At 31.2% G+C, this 24,082-nt stretch overlaps 1 protein-coding gene across 1 annotated transcript in view; it reads right to left on the bottom strand.

Moving 5' to 3' along the window:
• LOC123696750 (feline leukemia virus subgroup C receptor-related protein 2) overlaps positions 1 to 19,029 on the bottom strand; it is a 49,638-nt gene extending 30,609 nt beyond the window's left edge. Inside the window, exon 1 of the mRNA XM_045643118.1 lies at positions 18,562 to 19,029. Within this exon, the coding sequence (XP_045499074.1) occupies positions 18,562 to 18,873 (312 nt within the window). The 5' untranslated portion in view covers positions 18,874 to 19,029. The remainder of the gene's footprint in view (positions 1 to 18,561) is intronic.
• Between the last annotated feature and the right edge of the window lie 5,053 nt (positions 19,030 to 24,082).

The raw sequence follows: 24,082 nt of genomic DNA, 5'->3' as shown, positions 1-24,082 counted from the left end.
ATTATGGGGTTCAATAGGTCATTTGTTGTTTGCTTGGTGAAAATAATTATATTATTCAAATTAAAAAAAGTTATATTTTGGAATAAACATTGTTCTCTAAGGGAAAATAAAACAATTGAGTTTTCAGTCAACCTAAGAACTTAATACATCTTTGTAAATAAATTTCTGGACTGTCTGCAGAACTTGGCACACATTTAGATCTCATTTCTTTTTTTGGCAAATTAAGTCAACGATTGAACTCGGCTCCAAATTTTACATTTATGTTTTTGATGGGATTTTTTTCACCCCGTCTTAAGAAATACATAAACACGCAAAAAAAACTATCTTCGTCAAGTTATAAATAAAGAAATGCTTCATGTCTAGGTATATCTGTTATTAGGTACCTAGTTGGTTTGTGGAACCGGGAACGACATGAAAGGACTGACTCAAGGGAAATACAGCCTTTATAAGAGATCACTATTCAGTTGTATAAAAGCCGATATCAGTACGGATAAAATAATACTAGGTATACTAGCTATAGTAATTTATGAATATTGCGTTGAATGCTTCATTCCGTTTTCTTTTTATGATTGATTTTTTCTGGTATTTAATTTTTACAATTCCTAGCTGTCCCAAAAAACGTTCTTCTGCCGTACCTACTCGTTTCCCTCAAGGGTATGAAATATAGTATGATTTTTTTTTAAAGTGAAACTTTTATTACATCGTCTCAAACTTTTTGGTCTGTGTAGCGCATGTCGCGTGCCGCACGATACGTACGATAATTATCGTACAAATACGATAATTTTTAGTTAAATGCACAGTTAAATGTCTATAGTGTGAAAAAAAGTTTCACTTTTACCGTGGTTTCATAAAACCACACAACATTTTTTATTAATATTTGTGGTCAGTTATATTTATTAAATTCTAATGTTATAATTTATATTTTGTATTGTTATCTCTGGATAATACTGCATTTTATAGTTTGAGATTTTGAAACAAAAAAAGCACTCAATTTTATAAACTTTTAAATTAAAATAAAATTAGTTTAAACTTTTTAATATAATTTAAAGGATAATAAAATGAAGTGCTTTTTTGTTTCAAAATATAAACCTATTAAATTCTAAATTAACATAATATCTATGTACCTATTATCTCATTCAATTTTTTATATTTTCCCAAACCATTTCGAGCAATAAAAAATAGCAACAGGTATAACCTACTAAAATATATAAACGCATCATTTATCCATATTAAGAAAGTGTTAATTACCTGACATAATAACACACACACAACTTCAATCATCACACGGAAATAATCTGAATACTTTGTGCAAATATTACTAAACCATTTTAAGAGCAAGGTTGAGTTTTAGCTCGTTACATAACTAACAGATTAACTATCATATAATGCACATGACTCATTAATTGCACAATTAGTGTGTATATAAATTATCCTTGAAATTTTACATTTTTATATATATTTCAGATACGATTTAACTAGTGAATTATCTGTGCTCAAGATTAAATTATAAGGCTGTGTGGAAAAAGATCAACTTTTTTCCTATTGCGTATAATCTTTTTTGCCGCCAAGGTAATTTTTTGCTTTTTTTTCAAACGCCAAAATTTTAAATGAAAAAAAAAATATTTTTTCTTTTTTCAATGTAAAAAAATGAAACATTTAAAAGCCAGACTTTCTAATATTAAAATAATTTTAAAAATCGATCGAGTGGTCTTTGACTAAATACGAAACAAATAATCAAAAATTCACTCTTTCTGTTGTTATATAGAATTAGAAAAAAATCCAAATCAAGCTAAATATGGGATCAGATCGTGTCGTGTGTGAAAATTGTCCCGAAATATTTATTATAATATTTATTTATTTATTATGTAAATAATAAATAGTACCAAAGTACTTAACATAAAAAGCACTACGAGCTACATGCGTTCGCAGTACGCTTTGATCCTTCGAGTATTGATTTCAGAGCAACATATAGATAGGCTGAAGCTTCAGCTACAGTCGCGATTTACGACCACGTGCTATGTACAGAATTTATGTATCTGCCATTCGTATAAACATTTGGATTTAAATAAATTCTATGTCATTGGTATATATATTTTCTTATCATCAGAATTCTCAGGAAATCTCTGCGTATTTAGATGAACTAGAGAATTAGAGATGTCCTTACCTTATACGCATTAAAATTCACGTTGTTTTGTGCTTAATGTTCCCTTTATTTCTTTTCTAATTAACATAAGTTTGGACCAGCAATTATAGTAAGTACCTAATTACCATTGCTAATTACTGATTCTTTTCTTAGTTAAAAGGCCAAATATCAGTATTCCCGGAAAAATAATATTATTCGTCAGACCTATTTAGAAAGCACATCACGCATCCGAAATCCGTTCCCCGTATAAATTTTCATCCCCTTTCACGTGTAGATTCTGCGAAAATTTATACCAACAAAATTCAATCAAATCCGATCGAATGATTCTATTATGTACCTACAAAGCTTACGGATTAGGTTCGCATTCATAATCTATACTAAATTGTGAATGCGAGTTTGTTAGAACGCGCTTATCTCATGGAACTACTGGTCCGATTTAAAAAGTAATATCGGTGTTAAATAGCCCATTTATAGAGGAAGGCTATATAATATAGGCTATATAATATCATCACGCTAAGACCAACAGGAGCGGAGCAATGCGGGTGAAACCGCGGAGCGCAGCAAGTACATATAAATTAGTATATTATATTTATTACAATATCAAGAAAAAAAGAATAACTAACTTACTATTATAATTGTTTTAATAAGGTTTGAAAGTTTGAAATCGCTTTTCTATCAGTGTTTATCATTTAAAGAAGTGTTTCCTCGAGTCGAGTTGTAAGCAAAGTTTAAATTACCAGGATTATGTCTTACCTTGAAAATAGTTTTATTTCATTTTACACTATTAATTATTATATTAAGGAGGGTCTTATTTTAACTTTATTAAAAAGAGGATTTTTAAATCAATCAAAATGATGATTACAAAGTTCATTCACCTTTAAATAAATATATTGTAATACCTATGTAAGTATGTAACAAGCTTGGTATTTATTCTTTCAAAGAACCTCATATGAAATAGTAGATACATTGACATATTACCGTAGCTGTTTCTATACCATCTATACATATAATAAATCTGTAGAAGGGTCAATTCTGTACATTGAAAATATTGAAAAAATAAATAGCAGGGGGTGTTACTGGATCGATACCAAACCCAAATATGTGATTAAAAAAAATTTTGTCTGTCTGTCTGTCTGTCTGTCTGTCTGTATGTGAAGGCATCACGTGAAAACTAGCGGTTCGATTTCGATGAAACTTGGTATAATTATACCTTATTATCCTGGGCGTAAAATAGGATACTTTTTATCCTGGAAAAATACGTAGAAAAAAAGTTAGTTCCGTAGAACCGTAGAACCGCGAACACACGTTGCGTATTATTATAGGCCTAGCCGTATTTGGGAATTGGGTCCAATAGATATTTATAAGATTTTATTGTCAGAGGTACCTACTCAAAATGGAGAAATAAACCATCCACGCGAAGACCGACATCCGCGCGGACGGAGTCGCGGGCGGAAGCTAGTAAAATAATAAAGGCTCAGTTAAAAATAGCAACCAGCTACAATAAATTATTTTCACTTAAAATACCTACAAAATTAGTTCATACATTTTAACTCCTTTACACATAATTTGTTTCGCAATATTTCAAACCTTTAAAATATATTATTATGTTAATTAATTAATTTTCACACAATCCTCACAATAAGAGCACATTATGCAAACTTTTAACTGATTTAAAACACGTTTAATTCCCTACTGAGATAAACATATTAGAGGTATAGCTAGAAGATTTATAATGATAGGTTAATTATTAAAATTTGATACGGTTAGAAGATGGCTAATGCTGAAGTGGCTTACTCATTTACATCGCATAACTTCGATTTATTATTATTCAACTTCCTTTTTGGTTTTCGTTTTTATATTTTATGCCTTATGAGCATTGAAATATGTATTGCACGCCTCATAAGCGAAGCGTTGAGGTGGGTACTACTGTCACTTCGCGCAAAACATCTGATTTTTCAAACTTAAAATGTCTATATGTATCATACATTGCACTTGTAAGATAATACATACACACACATATTAAGAAAAAGCACTATTTTTAACATTCATGATATTTTTGATGTCATTTTTGTTATTTAAACTAGTTAAAAAACAGTTTAAAATAGTTCTGTCTTGGACGTCCGTGTGTCTGTATGTGCGGAGGATTTAATATAACAATAGATTACTAATAAGAATACTTTACTAATCGAGTCTTTTTTTTCTCTTACGCTTGAGTATGCTCAGGAATAGAACCCTTTCATTTTTCAGGGTCTGATTCGATGTGGTTTAATTGTTATTAAATAAACAAAAAAAAATCGACTGTTCTCCATAATTTTAGTATATCTATATATATTCTTTATTTACACCATATACATAAATATCTACATACTTATATTATATACACCTTTATAAAAAATCAATTTTATTGTAAAGGATGAGATCATGAGGCGTGCACTTTTGGATTTTCCAAACTTTTTTCTATCTTTATTCTAAAACTAGCTGTTGCCCGCGACTTCGTCCGCGATTAGGTCGTTTTTCGTCATTCGTCGTTTAAAAAAATACGTGACACTTTATTTTAAAATTTTCTTAATTATTGTCTCTTATAAAATTTAACTACATTAAAATTGAACACTCTGATAAGAAAATCTTAAAATCTGAAGAAAACATGAATGTGGTTTAAATTCTACATTACTTAGTATCAAATAATAATCTAAATTAAATGTAGATTAACAGTTTGAGCACACCATTATAGAATATGTACCTAAGTATTAAATTACGTTAGTTTACATAGTAACTTTACTAAAAACACGATGACTATCTTTCGCGCTCCATACCACAATCTAAGCATGTTTGTGGTACGTGGCCCGCGTCACTTGACCCCCCGCGAGTTCCCCTCCGTTGCTATGCGAAAATACATTCGTCGCCCTACTGTAGGAAAAATTGTAATACTGTGGCCTGGGCGTTATAACACGCCCAGGGAGTTCCTGAGTGCCGATATCACCATCTTGAGGAAAAGCTTCTAATGTCGATTTAAAACTGCATACATACGAATTAACCTGTTCTAAAATTGTGAAATGAGTTCAGTTTTAAAATTGAGAAATATTGATTTCTTGTATTCCACTATTCGTTGTAGTCGAATACAAAATATATTTAAACAAACTTAGGTTGGCCTTCAGGCAAAAGGGATCCTATCAAATGGTAAACTTGACCTTGTATCTTAAAAGTAAGCATGAACGGATCTTCTGATAATTATTGAGCACCAAAGGATCATTTGAAACGCACTACTATAAGAGCGAATATTGTCTAATAACAGTTTACATTGCACCACAGAATATACATAATAGTAGCTAAACGCTAATTGCACAGTATGTTCCTCTAAAAGTAGTGATTTTGTGAAAGGTTCCGGTGTATCTTCAAACGAAAGCCGAATCGCCTTACTACACTTTAAAGCATTACAAAAAGAACATACTACGTTAATATCGCCTATACAGAAAATGATCTGTAATCAATTGTGAGGTTATAAGCAAACCCACTTTTATATTTGTCAGACCACACCACCGAATTCGTAGATTGTTTACCTCAAGACATTAAGACTATGACGAAATCTGTCTGCAGTAAGACGGGCCTCTCGCTATTCGTACGTTTCCAGAGACCGAATAGTTTCAATTCTTAATCTTTCATTACAAACTTATTAATCGTTCTTGTCTCATATAATTGTAATATTCGCGTCCCTACTCTAGTCATTGCTTATGCTCATGTTCATCTTATTATGATGCACCCTATCATTTGTCAAACGGTCTTCATATTGAGTAAAGTTTCAGATTCTCGAGATAAAATATGACTGTCGTGATCAGTAGTGAGACGAAATTCCCTCTCAGTGAGGGTTTCGGTCTCACGGGATAGTACAATATGCCGTTTGCGATCAGCTGTGTGACGTCATACCCTCTCAGTGAAGGTTCGGTCTCACGGGATAGTAGGGGAGACCGGGTTTGGTTGTCTCACGGGTTGGTTGTCACAGCGCGCAGCGGTCTTAATACAAAACTGAACTAACGAATAAGTCTGTTGACCAGCGTGGCTAGAGCGATACAGTGACAACGCTGTCCCCACTTCGCGTCAGACCGCCCCGATCTGCCGTGAGGGCCTCACACGTGTTTATTGTTTTCGCACAGATTTTTTATGATATGAGGACAGAATATGCTCCTCATAACATCACTTTTTGTGAACGAAACGACAGCGCGGTTTAATTCAATGCCAACACCATCAGAAAAAAGGATTATTTTTAATTGTGAAAAAATGTATTATGATTTACACTACATATTAACACTCTTTTAACATTTAACATAAAATATAAGTCTGTGAGTGTGTAAAAATAAATCCAGCTAATTACATTTTAAACTTATGTTTATAATTTGATATACGACATGAAAATATATTAATTGTCAAGCAATAATAATACAGATAAATACTGAACATAAGTATAATAGATATTAAGTAGTATTAGTTAAAATATACTTTGACTGTTAGTCAAAGTTTATTTTTACTAACAACATGTAAATGAAGAAGAAATAATAATTAACAACGAACTAACCTTTTCTATAATACTTAACACGGCACATTTTTCAAATTATCTTGCTCAACTCTACTAAAAAATTTGAGGGTTTTGTTGGAACTTTAATATGTAAAAACTATGATATATCTAAACTACGATACAACTTGCATGCGGAAATGCTCATTACAATTGTGAATCTAAAGAATAACTAACAACATACTGTTCAATTTTATTGAGCTGATGAATATCTTTTGCCTGGAAGAAATCACCGTCGCCTAACAAATATAATGTGTTTTCTTATAAAACCGTTACATAATTTATTTTATCTACTTAAATAATGAAAATGATATATTTATAAAATATAAAACATATTATGTAAAATGATTAAAAATAAATAAATGAAGCAACTACGATTCAAAGAAAACATCTTTTTCAGTGTGAAAATGCTCTAAGCAATCCTGGATGATGAACTGTATATCATGTACCTACTCTGATCCCAGTACGGTCGGTACGTCGATAGCCATAACGATAAATATTATAATCAGATAACCGCAAAGTCAAAATAAAAACATTACTTGTAAAGTTGTGAGTGCAAAATTTACGTTTCATTTGGCAATAAAAGTTTTTTCGGTACTAAAACGTAGTAGTTTGATATGTGGTTGGCTGCCCCTCCTCTCCTTCCTGAAAAATATCCTCCAAAATTTCCCGAAATACTTCCAATGATTGAACCATTGGACGTTGGACATTAACTTCAGTCAAAAATTGACGAAGCGGATGATTACTAATGCTCCCTGTCCCTTTGTATGCTTAAATCTTTAAAACTTCGCAACAGATTTTGATGCGGTTTTTTTAATAGATAGACTGATTCAAGAGGAAGGTTTTAGTACATAATTTATTAGGTTTTAGACAAAGCGGACGAAGCCGCGGGCGGTAAGCTAGTAAATTTATAAAACACAAAGATTTTTAAAATTGTAACTAATGAACGCAACAATATATTAGTATACTCTTTGGAACACAATCATTAGATTAACTGTAGATAATGGTGTCTATTTTTACTTAAAATAATAAACATCTACCCTCACTTTAAAAAAATGTAGTTTATTATTTACACGAAATATATCTTATAGGGAACGGAAGATATGGGTTAAAGAGTTAAATAAATAAATAACATAATTATATTTAAATTATTAATTTTTAACATTGTGTTCAGTAGTGTTAACATGTAAATTGATTTGATTTTTACGAAATCTCATAGATGGCGCTGTTACAAAATTAACATTATACAACTTACATTCTTTAAGCTATGTTTCTCTTCCCAAGTTACTTAAATGGCATAATTTTTATAGTGTCAATATAGATATTGTCAAACAACATTTATATATGCGTCATTTGATTATTAATTTCCAATAGTTAACGTGTAAATTGATTTGATTTTTATAACATTTAATAGATGGCGCTGTTTCTAATTTGTCTTTATACTACTAAATTCATTAAACTGTTTCTCTGCCCAAATTACGTAAATGACATAGTTTTTATTTTGTAAAGCTAGATAATAGCATGGCTTACTCGAAACCAACATTTAAACATGAGTCTTTAGATTGTACGCTGTCGTAATACACGGAATACGTAAGAAAAATAAAGGTTCACAGCTCCTCCCCCGTAGGTGATAGCTTGATAATATGTAGCCTATAGCCTCACCCGACCTGTTAGTAATATTCATGCAAAATTTGAAGTCAATCTATGCAGTACTTTTCGAGATTAGCTCGGACAAACATACAGACAAACAGACAAACAGACAAAAATTCTAAAAACTATGTTTTTGGCTTCTATATCGATTATAGATCACGGCCCAGGTATTCTTTTAAAAAAATATTCAATGTACAGTTTTGACTTTCCTACGATTTTATTATATGTATAGATCAATTAGGTAGTTTTTGAGTAAACTTGTAAGAACGTTGTTACCAAATTTCGAACACTATGAATTAACGTGGTGACAGTTTATAAAACACTAGTTTCATTGTAAAATTAAATAACACGGGTTGCAACTTGCATAGTACACCCGCTTCAGGGACACTTTAATTTAGTAAACCTAGCCTTGCATTTTGGTGTTGGAATTTTCATTTCGTTGTTCATTAACACATAGAGAGTTCTGTGACAAATTTACTGCTGCACGCGTCGTTTATTTACTTGAATTTTGAATCTGTGGTGGATTCTAATTTTTCTTAATTGTTAAACATTCTTATAAGTTTAACAGATAGATTTTTTTTTATTATTTACCTGTACCTAGTTTAGTCAACCGTCGTGTCTATGTTATTGTGTTTTTTGAAATGTGTATATGAAAAAATGTTATTTCCATTATTTTTTTCATTTATGAGTAAAGATTGAACATCTTGCCTATCAGAGAAAATTTGTAGTTGTTGATAATTCCATAGAATTCTACAAGAGATATTATATCTATAACAATTTTTTTAAATAATTAGGTACCTAACTATACTAGGTTTCTGTAACGTTTACTGCGATTGGTTTTTTTTTCAATTATTTCATCAATTCAATCACATCCAAAGCAAATCAATTACAAAATAATAAATATTTTAATAGATATTTTAAATGAGATTGCTACTAATTAAAGTAGTTAAAAAAAATCGCTTCAATTTTAATTTCGAATATTAATTAGAAAAGATTGCAATAGACAAAAAGTACCTATATTTTAAAAAGAAAATTCAATTTGTATTTTTTTTAATTTCCTCAATTTATGTAGGTACATAGTATTATTCCCGCTGTCTGCCCTTTTATATTATATACTTAGTTCTTTAAACCTACGCTACGCAAGGAATTCTTATGCGCGTTTTTTTAATAGACAGAGTGGTTCGAGGTTTAGTGTATAATTTGTTAAGTTTTTGACAAAGCGAACGAAGCCGCGGAAACCTAGTTCTATTCAAAATTCAACAGCATTCGATTAACTGTATATCAGTTTGACAAAACTTTATTCAATTTCTGGTCCATAGAGCTACAATCTGTGAGCGTACTCGAATTTAAATCGAATTTCTAACTTAGATTCTGTTTGGAAAGCAATTCGCGGTATCTATTGAACGGCAATTATTATTGTAGTCACAGTTTTGTTAAAACAAAATATCGTATCGTATGACGTAAAATATATTAAAAGTTTTGGAACGAAGTTCCTTATCGCGCGTTGTGAAAGGGGGCTAAACGGAAAAAATTCTTACGAAAAGTTGTCACTTTACTTTTTGCTTGAGTTGTAAGCCGTGCGGCGTGCGCGTGGTTCTCTGTCTGTCTTTCTCTAACTTCACTTTGTTCCACCCGGATGTCCCTTGACATCGCTCAAGTTTTTTTTTTAATTTTAATAGAAATCGTATCATTTTTAGACATTTTTAAAACATTTTTTGGTCTATGGAATGCGTTAATTGTTTTTCATTACATGTGTCTGTGATAATACACAAATTTTATGGTTAACAAACAGAAAAATGACATAGGCACATATGCAAAAGCTACCAACTAAAAATACCATGGCGGTCGTAGCTCAGTCTATCTGTCTATCTATCAATAGTTATGCTTATTGCCTATGTTTTAACTCCTAAACAAATTTGGATAATGAACTGGATTCAAATTTTAAAACACATAAAGATGAAATTTGCAATGAAAGCTTTTATCAGAAAAAACAACTCTTTTCTCCAGTAATACAATTATCCTTACCTTCGTCAAGCTTATCCTGCCACAGTCGGAATCTGATTGCAGGAAGATTAGCCCAAAGAACTGTTTTAGGCATTCCGATTTGAGTGAATGAAACACTGCCGTAATAAAGGTATGGCAGTATTTATCTATGAATGACAAGGGTACAAACTGACGGTGTAATTGACTAGCGGTACGCCTTCGATCTCGTAGTTACCTTTAAAAACGACATTAGGTACTCAGGGATCACCTACATAGCCTACAGTGAAAGAATTTTTGAATTCGGTCCGGTAGTTCTACGATTTGCGCGTGCATACAAATACCTACACAAAAACTTATTCATGTTATTAGTAACTATAGAATATAGATATTAATTTAAGGAAAGCGATGTGTAAACAAACACAAACACATATACATATATATAGTTATAGACTCACCCACACACGCGCACGTATCACACACACATCTATCAGGTTTTAGATTATCTATAAAGATGTAAACAAATAAATCAATGAGAAAAGTATAATAATATAGTAACAGTTACAGATATTATCTTAGATTTTTAATGATCGTCTTTTAATTAACTAGTCAATAATATCTTGTTACATTTAGAATGGATCTGATATAATTGGTTGGATTGTAGTATTTTTTTCTATGAATACAATTTTGTTTCCATAATACCTCGATTTTATTGACAAATTATTTTAATTACTTTAAAATTAAATAATTCGGCTAATTTTATTACAGTTTAATAAGGCACTAAAATTAGTGTCTTATCAATAAATTAATGGAATATTACTTAAATAAACAGATAAAACACAATAATTGTTAACATTATTCTCAGGTATATTTGATAACCTAAATAGCCAGCAATCTAGTTATTACCACTTCTACTTTATATCTCAATGATATTCAATGTTAGTATTTTAATTCTTCCTTATCTTTTTCCCTTGAGAATGTTTCTAAGTTTAGTTTAATTTAACATCTAAGCTTGTTTTAATAGGTTTTAATTTGATATGAATGAGAATATTATGTTTTTTTTATGATATCTGAAGGTTAGAAAAAATAGTTGCGGAGACAAAAGTTGCTCCTAAAATTCCGTAACCATGGTTAGGTGTGTATTGAGTTGTAAAAGGAAAAGATACAGGAAGGACACTGAATGAAATAAACAGAGACATCCATGGAATGGCATGTACCTACTGGTGTTTCGGTTACATCTTAGTCCTTGCTAAAGATTGAGGCAATCGAAAAATGTAGTTAACTTGAAATTTAACAGGTTCACTGTCCAGCTTATAGAGTGAGAATTGTTCCACACGTCCAGTTATGTTTTTATGTCCGTCCAGCAATTATTTATGATAAAACGGTACATGAAAGAAAGAAAGAAAGAAAGAAAAAAAAGAAATCTGTTACCTATGTCCCGACACTATTTGGTATATAGGTTATGTTCTGTCAAGTCCACGTGAAATAAATGACGATCTCTCCACGTTCACTGTTAAAAACAGCCTGGAAATCGTATGGACGACCAGACCACATATGGTCTGTGGACTAGTAGTGCTATATACTCTACAGACCATATTTGGTCTGTGGACAGTGAACCTGTTAATGATGCGAACTCTTTTCGGTAGTTTTTTATGTGGCGTCCAGCAGGTCTTCAATTAATTTTCTTCCAACTTTCTTCAACTACGTAACAATTGAATCATTCATATTATTATTTTAGTCGGAGAAATGTGTACTATGAAATTTGACTCTCCAGGTACAAGAGGTACTCTCCAGGCCAATCATTCAAGAAAAATATCAAAACATCTAATTTTTCCAATAATTAATTATTATTTAGAAGTAAAAATTATGTTCACATAAATTGAGAAATAAACTTCGCAACAATCTCACCTCTTACAAAAACAATGCTTAGCTTTTCCATTTAGACAAACGAGAACTTGGAAGGCACAATACATCAGTATTAGTGATGTAATGGCGTGTCATCAAATCTTTGCAATTCTACTTCAGTTACCGCTTCGTTAAAAGCGAATTCGTTTGAATTTTGATTGTTATCTCAATCTATCGGAATTAGTTTCTCTTGTGGAAAAATTTTTGAGTCTTATACATGCATTGACATCGAAAAAAATAAAATAAAATGGTATATCATTTATTTTTCAACTACGCTTAGCCTCGTAACGCCCAGATACCTATTAAAAGGCATGCAGCTCGATAGTGGTACCGGCCCAAGCTGTTATCCAACTTTATGACATAAACGCCCTCGGTACCTTTTTAAAGGTATCTGACAGTATCTGATTTGAAAACGCCGTAACATTTTAAATTACGCGCCAAATCTAATTACTGTTTTTTATCCGGCTACTGGAAAGTATGTTTTTGTCTATGGTTAAGCAATAGTGCCAATAGAAAAATAAAATATATGTAATTTCCGGCGAAAAGTCTGGTCATCTTGACTGACTAGAGGACGTGGTAAGTTCAATCCATGATTATTGATGCAATTTTAGGTTTTTAACTGAGAGTATCTTACTCTGCTTGTTGACAAATAGGTAAATATTATAATTACATTTAGATTTACGCGAAAATAAAGACTATGCGTGTAAAATAACCTCGTAAAATCTGGATACCTTTTAGAAGGTATAAGAGTATTAACATATTATTGGATTTTAAAAGGTATAAGGGAATAAACCACTAATCAATTTGATTTGCCTTTGCAACTTATGATTAAGACCGTTTTCTCCTTCATAATATAAAGTAAAATATTTAGTCTGTTACAGAATCTTTTAGTACCTATCCTTTTCAGGTAACCCAATGAGAGATGAGCAAATAGATGAAGCTTAAATCAGTCAGATATAGAAAAGTATGAACTATTTGGAGATGAGGATTACAACATAAACCAAAACCAAGAAAGCTCTTCCAGTTCTGAAGAATCTGAAAATAATAGTTTTTTTTATTAAAAACCAACTCTTATTTCCAAAATTAAGTATTTAAAAGTTCTATAGAAATATTATGTCAATTTACCTACTATCATTCTGATTTTAAAATGTATATGGGTTGCTATTATATAGTGTTTTTGGGTCCAATTTAGAAACTTGTTAATTTTTGCTTCTGTCATCTGTTGGAATTGGATTTCTTCTGATAGAAATCCTAAAACACGTGATAAACTAGCCTTTAAAAATAATAAGTACAGAAAATAATGATCATATTATTGTTCAAAAATTGATATTTTTTTCTCAGATTGTAAGTGTGAGATATGTTTTTGGTCATTAAAATTTTGGAAGACATGTATTAATCCAAATATTTATGTTCATTGTTTTTTTAAATTTAAATTAAACCCTATATTGTCTACCGCTAATCAATCATTCCAAAAATACGAATTTTGCGAAATCGGGTTTTGTAATACATTAAACTAAAGCCCATATGCCTAAATAAAGAATAACGAATTTGGGGTTATTTAGTGTCTCAAAACCTTCCACTGACATACATTTACATGCAGAAAAAATCCCACGCTCATACGGAAATAATAAGGCACTTTTTTAGATTTCTCACCTCTGGGTCCGCACCATGTGCACCTTTTAAAAGGTACTTGGGCTGCAAGCCAATGTTTGGTAAAAATAGCCTGGGCGTTACGAGGTTAGGACTAGCCTATTTTTTAACAATATGCAAAGTGTAATCAGAACTAAGCAAATTCAATAGGTCAATCTTTTATGTTGCTAAAATATGAATCGGTAAGTTTAATGTTATTAAAAAAAGAAAAGACGCGGCACTCGGGGACTGCCGCGGTAAAGCTATTGCATAGCATGCTTTCAACTTTCAAGCCACACCTCCGCCCGTCGGAGTGAGGAGCGTGAGGTTTTTTCGTTACGGAATTTCTGGATTCGGTCCCCGCGCTCAAAGCCCGCGACAGAAGCTATGCAATAGCTTAAAAATACATTATTAACATCAATGTAAGTCACATTTTTATATACTGAATAACTCCACAGATAAAAAATTTAGAACATTTGCACCGCTTAAAAGTTCACAGCTCAGCGCTTTTAATATCGAGCACGCTTGGGTTTATCAAATATCCGCCTTTCAGTATACACGCGCAGGTGAGGGTTAGATTTATACGAACAGTACGAACTTTTTGCGTCGGAAAATATATCGCAAGCGGCGGGTCAGAGCGGGAAACTTTTTTTTTTAATTTTTCAATTCGAATTTGGAACGCAGATTTATTGGCGACAAAAAAGGTTGCATGTTAAAAAATTATGTGTAGCCACGTGTAGCATAATATGTAAATCGGTGAAGGCACAAAGTGTTGGATTAAAGATGACGTTTCTTTTTCGAATTCATTTGGTTTGATTTTCTCATTAGGTACACATGTCAATTTAAAGAAAGGAGAAATGATTTAGGTACCATAGAGACAAACGAATAATGGTAAGGATAAGCGGGCTTAGGATCGAGAAAACTCATTCAAGAGGCTCGTAAAACGGTGTCCGCCATTAATTGATGATGGGACAAATGCGATTACACTTTTACGCCAGAAACACTGACCAGATTTCATTTAATTGTATTAATTGCTACATAATAATATTATTAATTATATATCCTAGTTGTAATACCGGGAAGATGGGAGTGAGAAATAAAACAGTAGTTATGGGAATGATGTATCTAATCATTCCAATGAATAAATTACGTTAAAGCATCGGTATTATCAAAAAATGCTGATATTTTTTAAGGAGCAGTCTTTTATTGAATTTTTTTGTTAACTTGAATTCTTATATTAGACTTCCTCTATGATATAACTCTAGACGAGCTACCTACTGAGTCATATATACGTATAATATTCAGCAAATTTATCATAAACGAGCTTTGTTGGTCGTAAGCATGTTTGGTCCCCGCTTTAATAATAATTAATCACACTGGCTGAAAGGGTCACTGTATGATATGGGCTTAAGGGTAAATTTGTTTAACAATTTTGCCTACGTCCTTAATATTAGTTGTTCAGATCTACCTCCATTTTAATCTCTATAGCTAAGTATGTATTTAGTTAAGTTTTAGAAACATGAGCTGTTATTATAATACCTATCATACTTCATTTATAATGAAGTGTATTAACGCCGATATATACTGTATTGATAAATTTGGATGAATATTTGAAAATTTTTTATTATTTTGTGGAACTGTTTATTTAAATTATTTCAATTTGCCATAAGCCGTATAAGATGGTTATTTAAATTTCGTGAAAAGTTAGAATGACTCTCGTGGGCTTGCTCGCAAAAAATACTAATTAGGTCGCATATAAGATTTAAACTACGTAAATAGTATTCTAAAAAAGTGAATAACGTACCTATCGTTTAAACACGAAAAACTGAAGCTAGCATCAATACGCGTGTTAGAATGATACAATCACACCCCGGACACTCCATACAAAATGATTGTTTTGACAGTCACACTGTAGAGACTGCAAATGTGAGTGTTAACGCTTTATGGTTGGCACATTTGTGACTAGCGTAAAAAAAAATTCGCGTTTTTCTGCTGAAATACATCCGTAAACAGCACAATATTTAACCATTTTCTACGAAAAACGATAATCACAAATCCAAAATAATAAAATTACTTTATGTCAATTTGATTAATGTTGTCAATCTTCGTTGCGTTTCGTCTAAGACGTCGTTGGTATCGTCCTTGCGGGGAAATGGGTACCATAACATGTCTGATCGTGCGGGGTGAGGTAAGTGTTTAATTTTGGCGGGAGGCGGAGAGTGTCCGTTCTGTAGCGTTTAGCTACTATTATGTATTCTGTGGATACAATGTCAATTTATGTTATATTTACAATAAATTAACTATGCATATATACATTTATTTATTCAGATACTAGATAGCAGGTTAGCAGGGTTATCTAGTTAATTCTGTTACATATTAGTGACTCATTTGTCACGATTATGTTCTACTGCAACCTTGCTTCATCTTCAGGTCAAATCATTTCTTATAATATAACCAAATACCTACCATACCTGCAATACCTATTTTTTCCATAAAAATTAACAGTTCCAGAAATATTTACAATTTCATTAAAATCTATTTATAGCCAAATGTATATTTTACATATTATTAGGTACCCTATAGTTCAAAAGGAAACGCTGAGTCCGAATAAATACATATTATAATATATTCGCATCGCGATCTAAAAACAGTAATTCATTTTTTCTTGATACAAAACAACAAGTATGACGTATTCGAAGCTTTTTTTGATAAAAAAATAAGATGTTATGTCATATTGAATGGAAAATTCACTTAGGCTGGTTGCAGAGCTTGACCGACCATCAGTGCGTAGGTACCTACGTCGGTCGCGCTTGTCATATTATGTATGGAAATTCATAAAACCGTTCATAGCTAGACCGACCATACGCACGCGTATTGTCATGCGCATTAGTGTCATATTCATACAATTGTTGATGCGTATCGTCAGGACCGACGGTACGCACTGACGGTCGGTCAAGCTCTGCAACCAGCCTTAGTGTTCATACAGGAAGAATAAAAAGACTTCCATTGGAATTTAATTTGAAACAAACATTCACGTTATGAAAATTTTACGTACGATGCCCAGCACTTCGATTATGAAAAATATTTGTAGGTTCTTAATTTCTTATGCAACTTAAGACTTTTTATGAGGATTTTTATATGGGTATAGGTGTACCTAAGCATATTTCTAGATGATTCATAATAACTATAAATGCAGGTAGGTACAGAACTTAATATTTTCATTTTTCAATTTCATGATCAAAAAGTATAATTATTAATAGAAAGCTAGATTTTGAAACTATTTTTATTTTTAGTGAATTAAAAGACTAGGACGTCAGTATTTCCATTAAAATTTTGAAGTTTACAAGTAATTTGAAACAGGTTTTTTGTACAATATTAATTTAATTATTAACACTTCTAAGCCTTAAATGATCTTAATTAGACGAATAATGTTCTTGTTATCATTCATTAATTAATCCATAAAAGAGATAGTTGGGTGTTTCTAAGAAATATTATATTCATATTTTCTAGAAACAGGTACCGTTATTTTATTTCCATGTTAAAATAATCTTTATCTTGCCATTTATGTGCTAACAAAATATGAAAGTTTACTATTTCGAATTTCTCATCTTTTATTAGGTAGGTACCTCAAATCTCGTATCCATTTAAAAATTCTTTATTTGCTTAATTAATAAAAATCAATGTCCATTTTTACCGACACCCAAAAAAAGGAGGCATTTCTCAATTATTTGGCCGGTATATATTTTTTAAATATTTTTTTTTAATTAAATTTTATCTACACAAACCAATTATTGTTAATTAAAAATGTATCATACTTTAATTATTACACAATATACCTATAAAATAAAATATAAAATATTATTACTATTTTCGAATGAATCCTTTCAATGAACTTTCTCATATTTTTAATGAGTATCAATTAGTATTTGATTGCGAAGTTTTATGACGTCATTAACCAAAACTATGCAAATATTAATGAATAATATACAATTCCACTGGTTTTATAAATTTTCCGGTTATAGATAATCAACATAACAAGATTATTTTGTTATTATGTTTTAAAATCGATTCCATACCTAAGCACTTTGTAAATTTTTAGATACTTTAAAAAAATCTACATAGGTACACATAACATAATATATTACCTGTCTTAATCTTTATTTAGAAAACAAGCCTGTATTTGTTCGATGTGTATAAGCAAATTAAATCCCTTTAATCGTTTCTTATCTCTTCTTTACGCGAAAGAAAATCATAAAATTGCAAAAATTATTTCTCGCAATAATTTTTACATGTTTAAGTGATTTGACAAAGGTAGGTACATATAAAAATTATATTACCTAAAGCCTATTAATTCTATGATCTCGTACGCACATAACAACCCGGTAAAAAGCAGTTTACGAGACATTGAGATTCTGCACAAGTATTTATAAATTTCTACCTACCTGCATATTGTTAAATAAAATCAAAGTAAAACACAGAGTTCATTGACCCATTGACAAAGTTTATTAATATTACGATTAAAACTTTAGTTTATCAATAAACTCATAGTTGTGTCTATCAAATAATATAAGGTTAAAAAAGAACTGTTTAGAGTGTAATAACGAAATTGCCATTCGAGAAAAATTCTATTATAAATGACGACGCTTAATTTTTTTTATTGTTACTTACAAGTTTTACGATTAGTACTCACAGTTTTATCCAAGAGATAACTAGCGGGGAAAATCAACGGGATGTAGGTGATCATGTAGATCATTGACGTCCAATAAACCGTGATGCTCGTCACCCCATAGTACTTGACGACCGTGTCCTGAATAATGCTGTACTGCACCCATTGCATCGAATTGCTCGCCGAATACAATACGAAAATGAACAAAACCAGCCAACGGATCGCATACACCGTGTATTCAGTGGGTGCCTTCTTTGTAGGCGACTCCAAAACACCCTTTTCAGCCACGCCGTCCATCACGCTCCCGCATACCTCTAAATTCTTCGCATCCGTCATTTTATTAAACCTAGATTACAGCTAAATTATTGTCGTGATTCCTTTTTTGGCACGTTCGTTTCTATAAACTATGTGTTGTCTATGACATTAAAACTATTATTGTCAAAATTTCCCGCGCAAATGTTAAGGCGGGTGTAGACTTGCGCGTCGCGCGGCCGCCTGTGCTCTACTGCATTTTCTATTTTCGATGTCAATGATATGTTTTCCACCCTACGGCCTTCGCTGCGATGATTTGATAAGCGATACTAGACTCAGTGTCTATGCTTAATCAGGATCATTAGAGGAAGTTATGATAATTTTTGAAGTTCAATATTCATTGTTATTAGATACAATTAGGTATACCAATCGTGAAACAATCGCGTCAGGAAGCAGTTGCGAGTGATGTTCTAAAGAATGAATGAAAAAATCGTTAATGAATTAAGAACTTGTTAATGAGCTGGTTTAGAATAATGATACCTACCTCAAACCTACCTAATAAAATTAGTTTTGATGTAGGTAATTCTTGTTGTCAAATAATTACAGTAGGTACTTACGTTATTTAATTAATTAATGTTAATTTTGTAATAATATTTCGATATACATTTAACTTTAAACCTTTTAGCATCTTAATTCATAATTTTAACAATTATTAATCGATTGATGAGAAACTAACGTCATCCATAAACTATGATTTTTGATTAAATTTAAGACAACATTCTGATGTTCTTTTTAAGGATATACCTATTAGGATTTGAATAAACCTTGTTTAATCTTGTTATCACCTTTTAATAATATAATACCAAAAAAAACGAATAATATAATAGTATTTTTATATAAGTTTATATAAGTTTAATCGCGTACTTAATTTATTAAACATAATTTATTAAATCTGATTAAACATATTTTTTAATCAGAGTAGATTTAGATTTATGTTGTTTGGTTTGAATTATCAGTTGTAAGAAAATAGCTAGCTTATGTATAGTATTATTGTCTGTGCTTATGTGTCGCAAATATTTGTTTTCGTTTGTTAAGAAATTAGGATTTAAGGTTTAAAATATTATGAGATCCGTCAAATTAAAATGAATATTTAAATTAGTTTTCTATAAATATTGAATATTAAAATAGTAACTGTGAAGTTATATTTTCGGTTCAATTCAAATCGGTTCAGTGGTGTAAGCGTGAGGACCGAGTTACAGATAGAAGTGATTTCGTAGGTATTAATATTATTAGAATGGATAGCTAACTGTGATAATGATGAGACAAATTGACACCTGAACTTTATACGTTAAATGGTAAACTTTTTATAATTATTATTTTTAAACTATTTAATACGATACGTTGAATGTAATTTTTTTTGCCAAATAAACATTATTGAAGCACCAGCAAGAAAGCCGAAAGAAACGTAAAATTTTTTCTAAAATTAAAATTATAAATCTTCATTCAAATTTGCTTCAGCTATAACTTTACATTATTATTAACAACTAAGAACAAAAAATTTGAAAACTTACCGCAACAAGAATGTAGACGTTGCACGACAATAACAACTTTTGCAATATAAAACTTGGTAGGCGCACTTTTTTCATATTTCCATGGACCGTAACTATATTTTTAAGCCTGTCTAATCCGAAGTTTAATTTTATGAATAACTTGTAATATTCTGTTACAGAATTTTATACCTATTTTAGAATTTAATTCTTGAGGGCGAATTTTTCAAACCTTGGTTAAAACTTACTCGTTGTATATTACGTAACTACCATTTGAAAAATGTATTCTAATTACCTGTATTTGACAGTTTTCAGGTCACATTTTAATATTATCTTGTAATACTTTATTGGACGGATAAGTTTTAACCAAGTATTGAAAAATTGGCTGGATAAGTTATATGTATAGTTAGGACTTAGGTACCTACCTTATTAGATATCTATAAGTAAATTACATTATTAAATAATATTTATGTAGGTAGGTATTCTTTAGGAAATTATATCCGCCTGCAAGTTAAATGACAATTTTTCATCAAGTGAATCTTTAGCATTTTAAATTTTATCTCGAAAATATTAAAATCTGTATTATGCATACAAGCGGCACACTTGAATAGTTTTATTATATACGATGCTACAATTTTACTAAATTTACATATTACTTAATAATAATTTGACTAAAGCTTTATTATAAGACTACCTGTGCCCCGCGGTTTTGGCCGCATTGCTACGCTCTTATTGGTCTTAGTGTGATGATGTGCCTTTCTCTATATAATTATGGACTATTTAACGGTGAAATTGGTTATTTTTTCAAATCCTGAGATGCGCGCATTCAAGCAAACAAACAAATTCTTCAGCTTCATAATACTAAGTACCTATAGATTTAGTTTAAAGTTTTCTCGTTTAAAACATGACTAGTTAAAATCTAAGTTGAAAAAGCTTTCGTTAATGCTTTTGCCGTAGGAGAGAAAAGTTTTTTTTTAAATAAATATATCTAGTTACGCTTACGCTACAATAACAATTATATCTATACTAATATTATAAAGAGGAAAAGTTTGTAATGATGTTTGTATGTAAGTATGTATGTATGGTTTTCACGTATAAACTAATGGACCGATTTCAAAAATTCTTTCACCATTAGAAAGCTGCATCTTCACTGAGAAACATAGGCTAGGTTTTATCCCGGAAATCCCAAGGGAACGGGAGCTATGCGGGTTTTTCTTTGAAAACGCGGGCGAGGCCGCAGGCGGAAAGCAAGTTCTACAATAGTTGCCTTCAATCACAATTAAATTTTACACTTATACAATAGTTACAGAAAACAGCCAGCAGTCAGAAAAAAAAACAATTATCCGATTTTGCAGATTCCTATCGATGCAAGAACTGCCAACATAATATCATATCTTTATTCATATTGTATTTTTATTATTGGCTAATAATAGAATCTCCAAAGTAAACACAAATAGCTCACTAATTGGATATTATTCGTGCAATTACTTCCTATATAAATTAAATATATTTATATATAAGAGGAAACTCTTATCTAAAGGCGCCAAATCTGTATCTGAAAGGCCCATTAATGAAAATCAAGGGACCCTCGCCTGTTGTGACAAATTATGCCTAATGATTCAATTAAACCTGATGGAATCATACTTTTTGATGTGATATTCCGAGTTGTTTATTTTTAGAGAAATCGAAGCTTCTGGGAGTTTTCAGACATCTCTTATTTTAAGAATTAAGATTCTTAATATATTTTGCCTCCTTACAAATGTAAAGATTTCTTATTCAAGCTAATGATCTTGGTACATATTTAAAGAATGGGATATTATATATTTTTGTTTGTTAAAAGTTACTAAATTAAAATATTACTAAAACCTTTAATTTAGGACTCTTCTGCTTTTATGAAAATTCTAGAATTCATAAAAAGGCTGTGTGCCTATACGACATTTTTTGTTCTGTCATTTTTACCTTTTTGAATCACAAAAGACATTATTTAATTTTAAAAATGTTAAAAGTATTCGGTTATAATATTATATAATATAGTGTTTATTTATACAAATATTAATTAAATAGCAGTCATAAATTCGATAAAAAAAATGTATATTTACAATGTAAAATGGACAACAATAAAAATGATAAGATGGCAGATTGATCTTCGACGAGAGGTTTTTTGTAAGTAAATTGTGAGATAAAAATCAGATACGAAATATTAAGTAAGCGTTTCATAAATTGATTGCAAAAAACATATTATTATACAACAGTTTTTGAAGTCGTTTACAAAATCTAATTCCTTAGTCTTATTGGTTTACAGTAGGCAAATACCCTCAAAGAAATCAGCAATGTTGATTGTGTCGCCTAAATGAAAAAAATCTTAAATCAATTTCCTCCCGATGACTTCGAAATTCACACCCAACTGAACCAAGATATTGCATACCTAATAGGCTCTTTATACAATGGGCAACGTTGGCCCAACAAATGCTCGTCGATGTTTGCGGCCATTACAGCCATTAATATGAATATTGAATAATCTACAATGACGGCCGATCGTAGGCCCTTTACGTGTTTGCCTCTACTCGTCCAACGCTGTCCATTGTGTAGAGGGCCCATAATACTTCCTAAGAACAAAGTAAGGAATGCCGAATGGCCAAACGCCTGAAGTAATTAAAGTGGAGGAAAGCGACAGTTTCAGCAAATGGCGAAGGTCGTTAGTGATGTAGCTGAGTGAGCTTTTGTGAGGCCATGGAATTGACGAAATAAGGCTTTATTTGTGTGGTTATGGTGGGACAATTACATAGGTACAATGTTGCGAATAGAAACTTTGAATGTCCTCTGGGCTCTGTTGTTTATTTTTGAAATGTTTTTTTTTGTATAACAAAGGCTAAGGACAAAGGTATGTATGAAATTTATTTTATAAATTTTAATTACTGTTAGTTTACTTTCAATTTACAATTTAATTTACCATAAAACAATATTGAAAATTATTTTGAATAAATACACTAGTGGAGAATAACCACTTCACGTACGTCAATACAAAGCCTACCTACCTACTTACAGCCTACTTTTAATTAAACTTATTTTACTATGAAAATTTGAATAAAGTCGAAATATTTACTTAAATTGTTTCGTATTTCACTAATAATGTTTTTGGACCTTGCGCGTTTGGCGGAAAAAATTTCAAATTTTTATTGTTATTTTTTACAAAATCTTCTTTCAGTAGTCTTAGCTGTGTTTTTACTTATCAGGATCCAAAACCGCTAGTGCTCTGGACTGATAAGGAGTGAGCGTGTAATTAAAGGAGAATATAGAGGCTACATGGGTTGATACGCTTTACCTAACTCAGTGATTTATTGTCGTGCGCCAGTCACAATCTATAACTTACGTATTAGTTATGGAAACTGTGGATATTCTGCAAACGTTACGAAGATCACCCACTAAAGTTTAGGTATCTAGGGTAAACTTGCATAATTCGTACCTGCGCTTAAATCGTACCTCGTCTATATCTCGGCTTGGGTAATAGTTACCAGCGCCTCTGGTGGCATAAAATGTCAATAATAGTCGGCCATATTGCCATGTGACAAATAAATACCTGTTACGTTGCTCCCGACTAAAATATTTATCAAGTAAGTTTTTTCTTACTTTTTGAGTAATATTTTCGCACACTTCACAAGAACTGTCTTCCAAGTATACCGTTCATAAGTTGTTTAACTGTTTATTTTATATTTATGCGTATATTTGTGAATATATTTCACATAGTA

This window comes from Colias croceus, chromosome 1, assembly GCF_905220415.1.
Source record: "Colias croceus chromosome 1, ilColCroc2.1".
Taxonomy (NCBI): domain Eukaryota; kingdom Metazoa; phylum Arthropoda; class Insecta; order Lepidoptera; family Pieridae; genus Colias; species Colias croceus.
The sequence above is the reverse complement of the archived record's forward strand: the minus strand, read 5'-3'. Positions and strand labels throughout refer to the sequence as shown.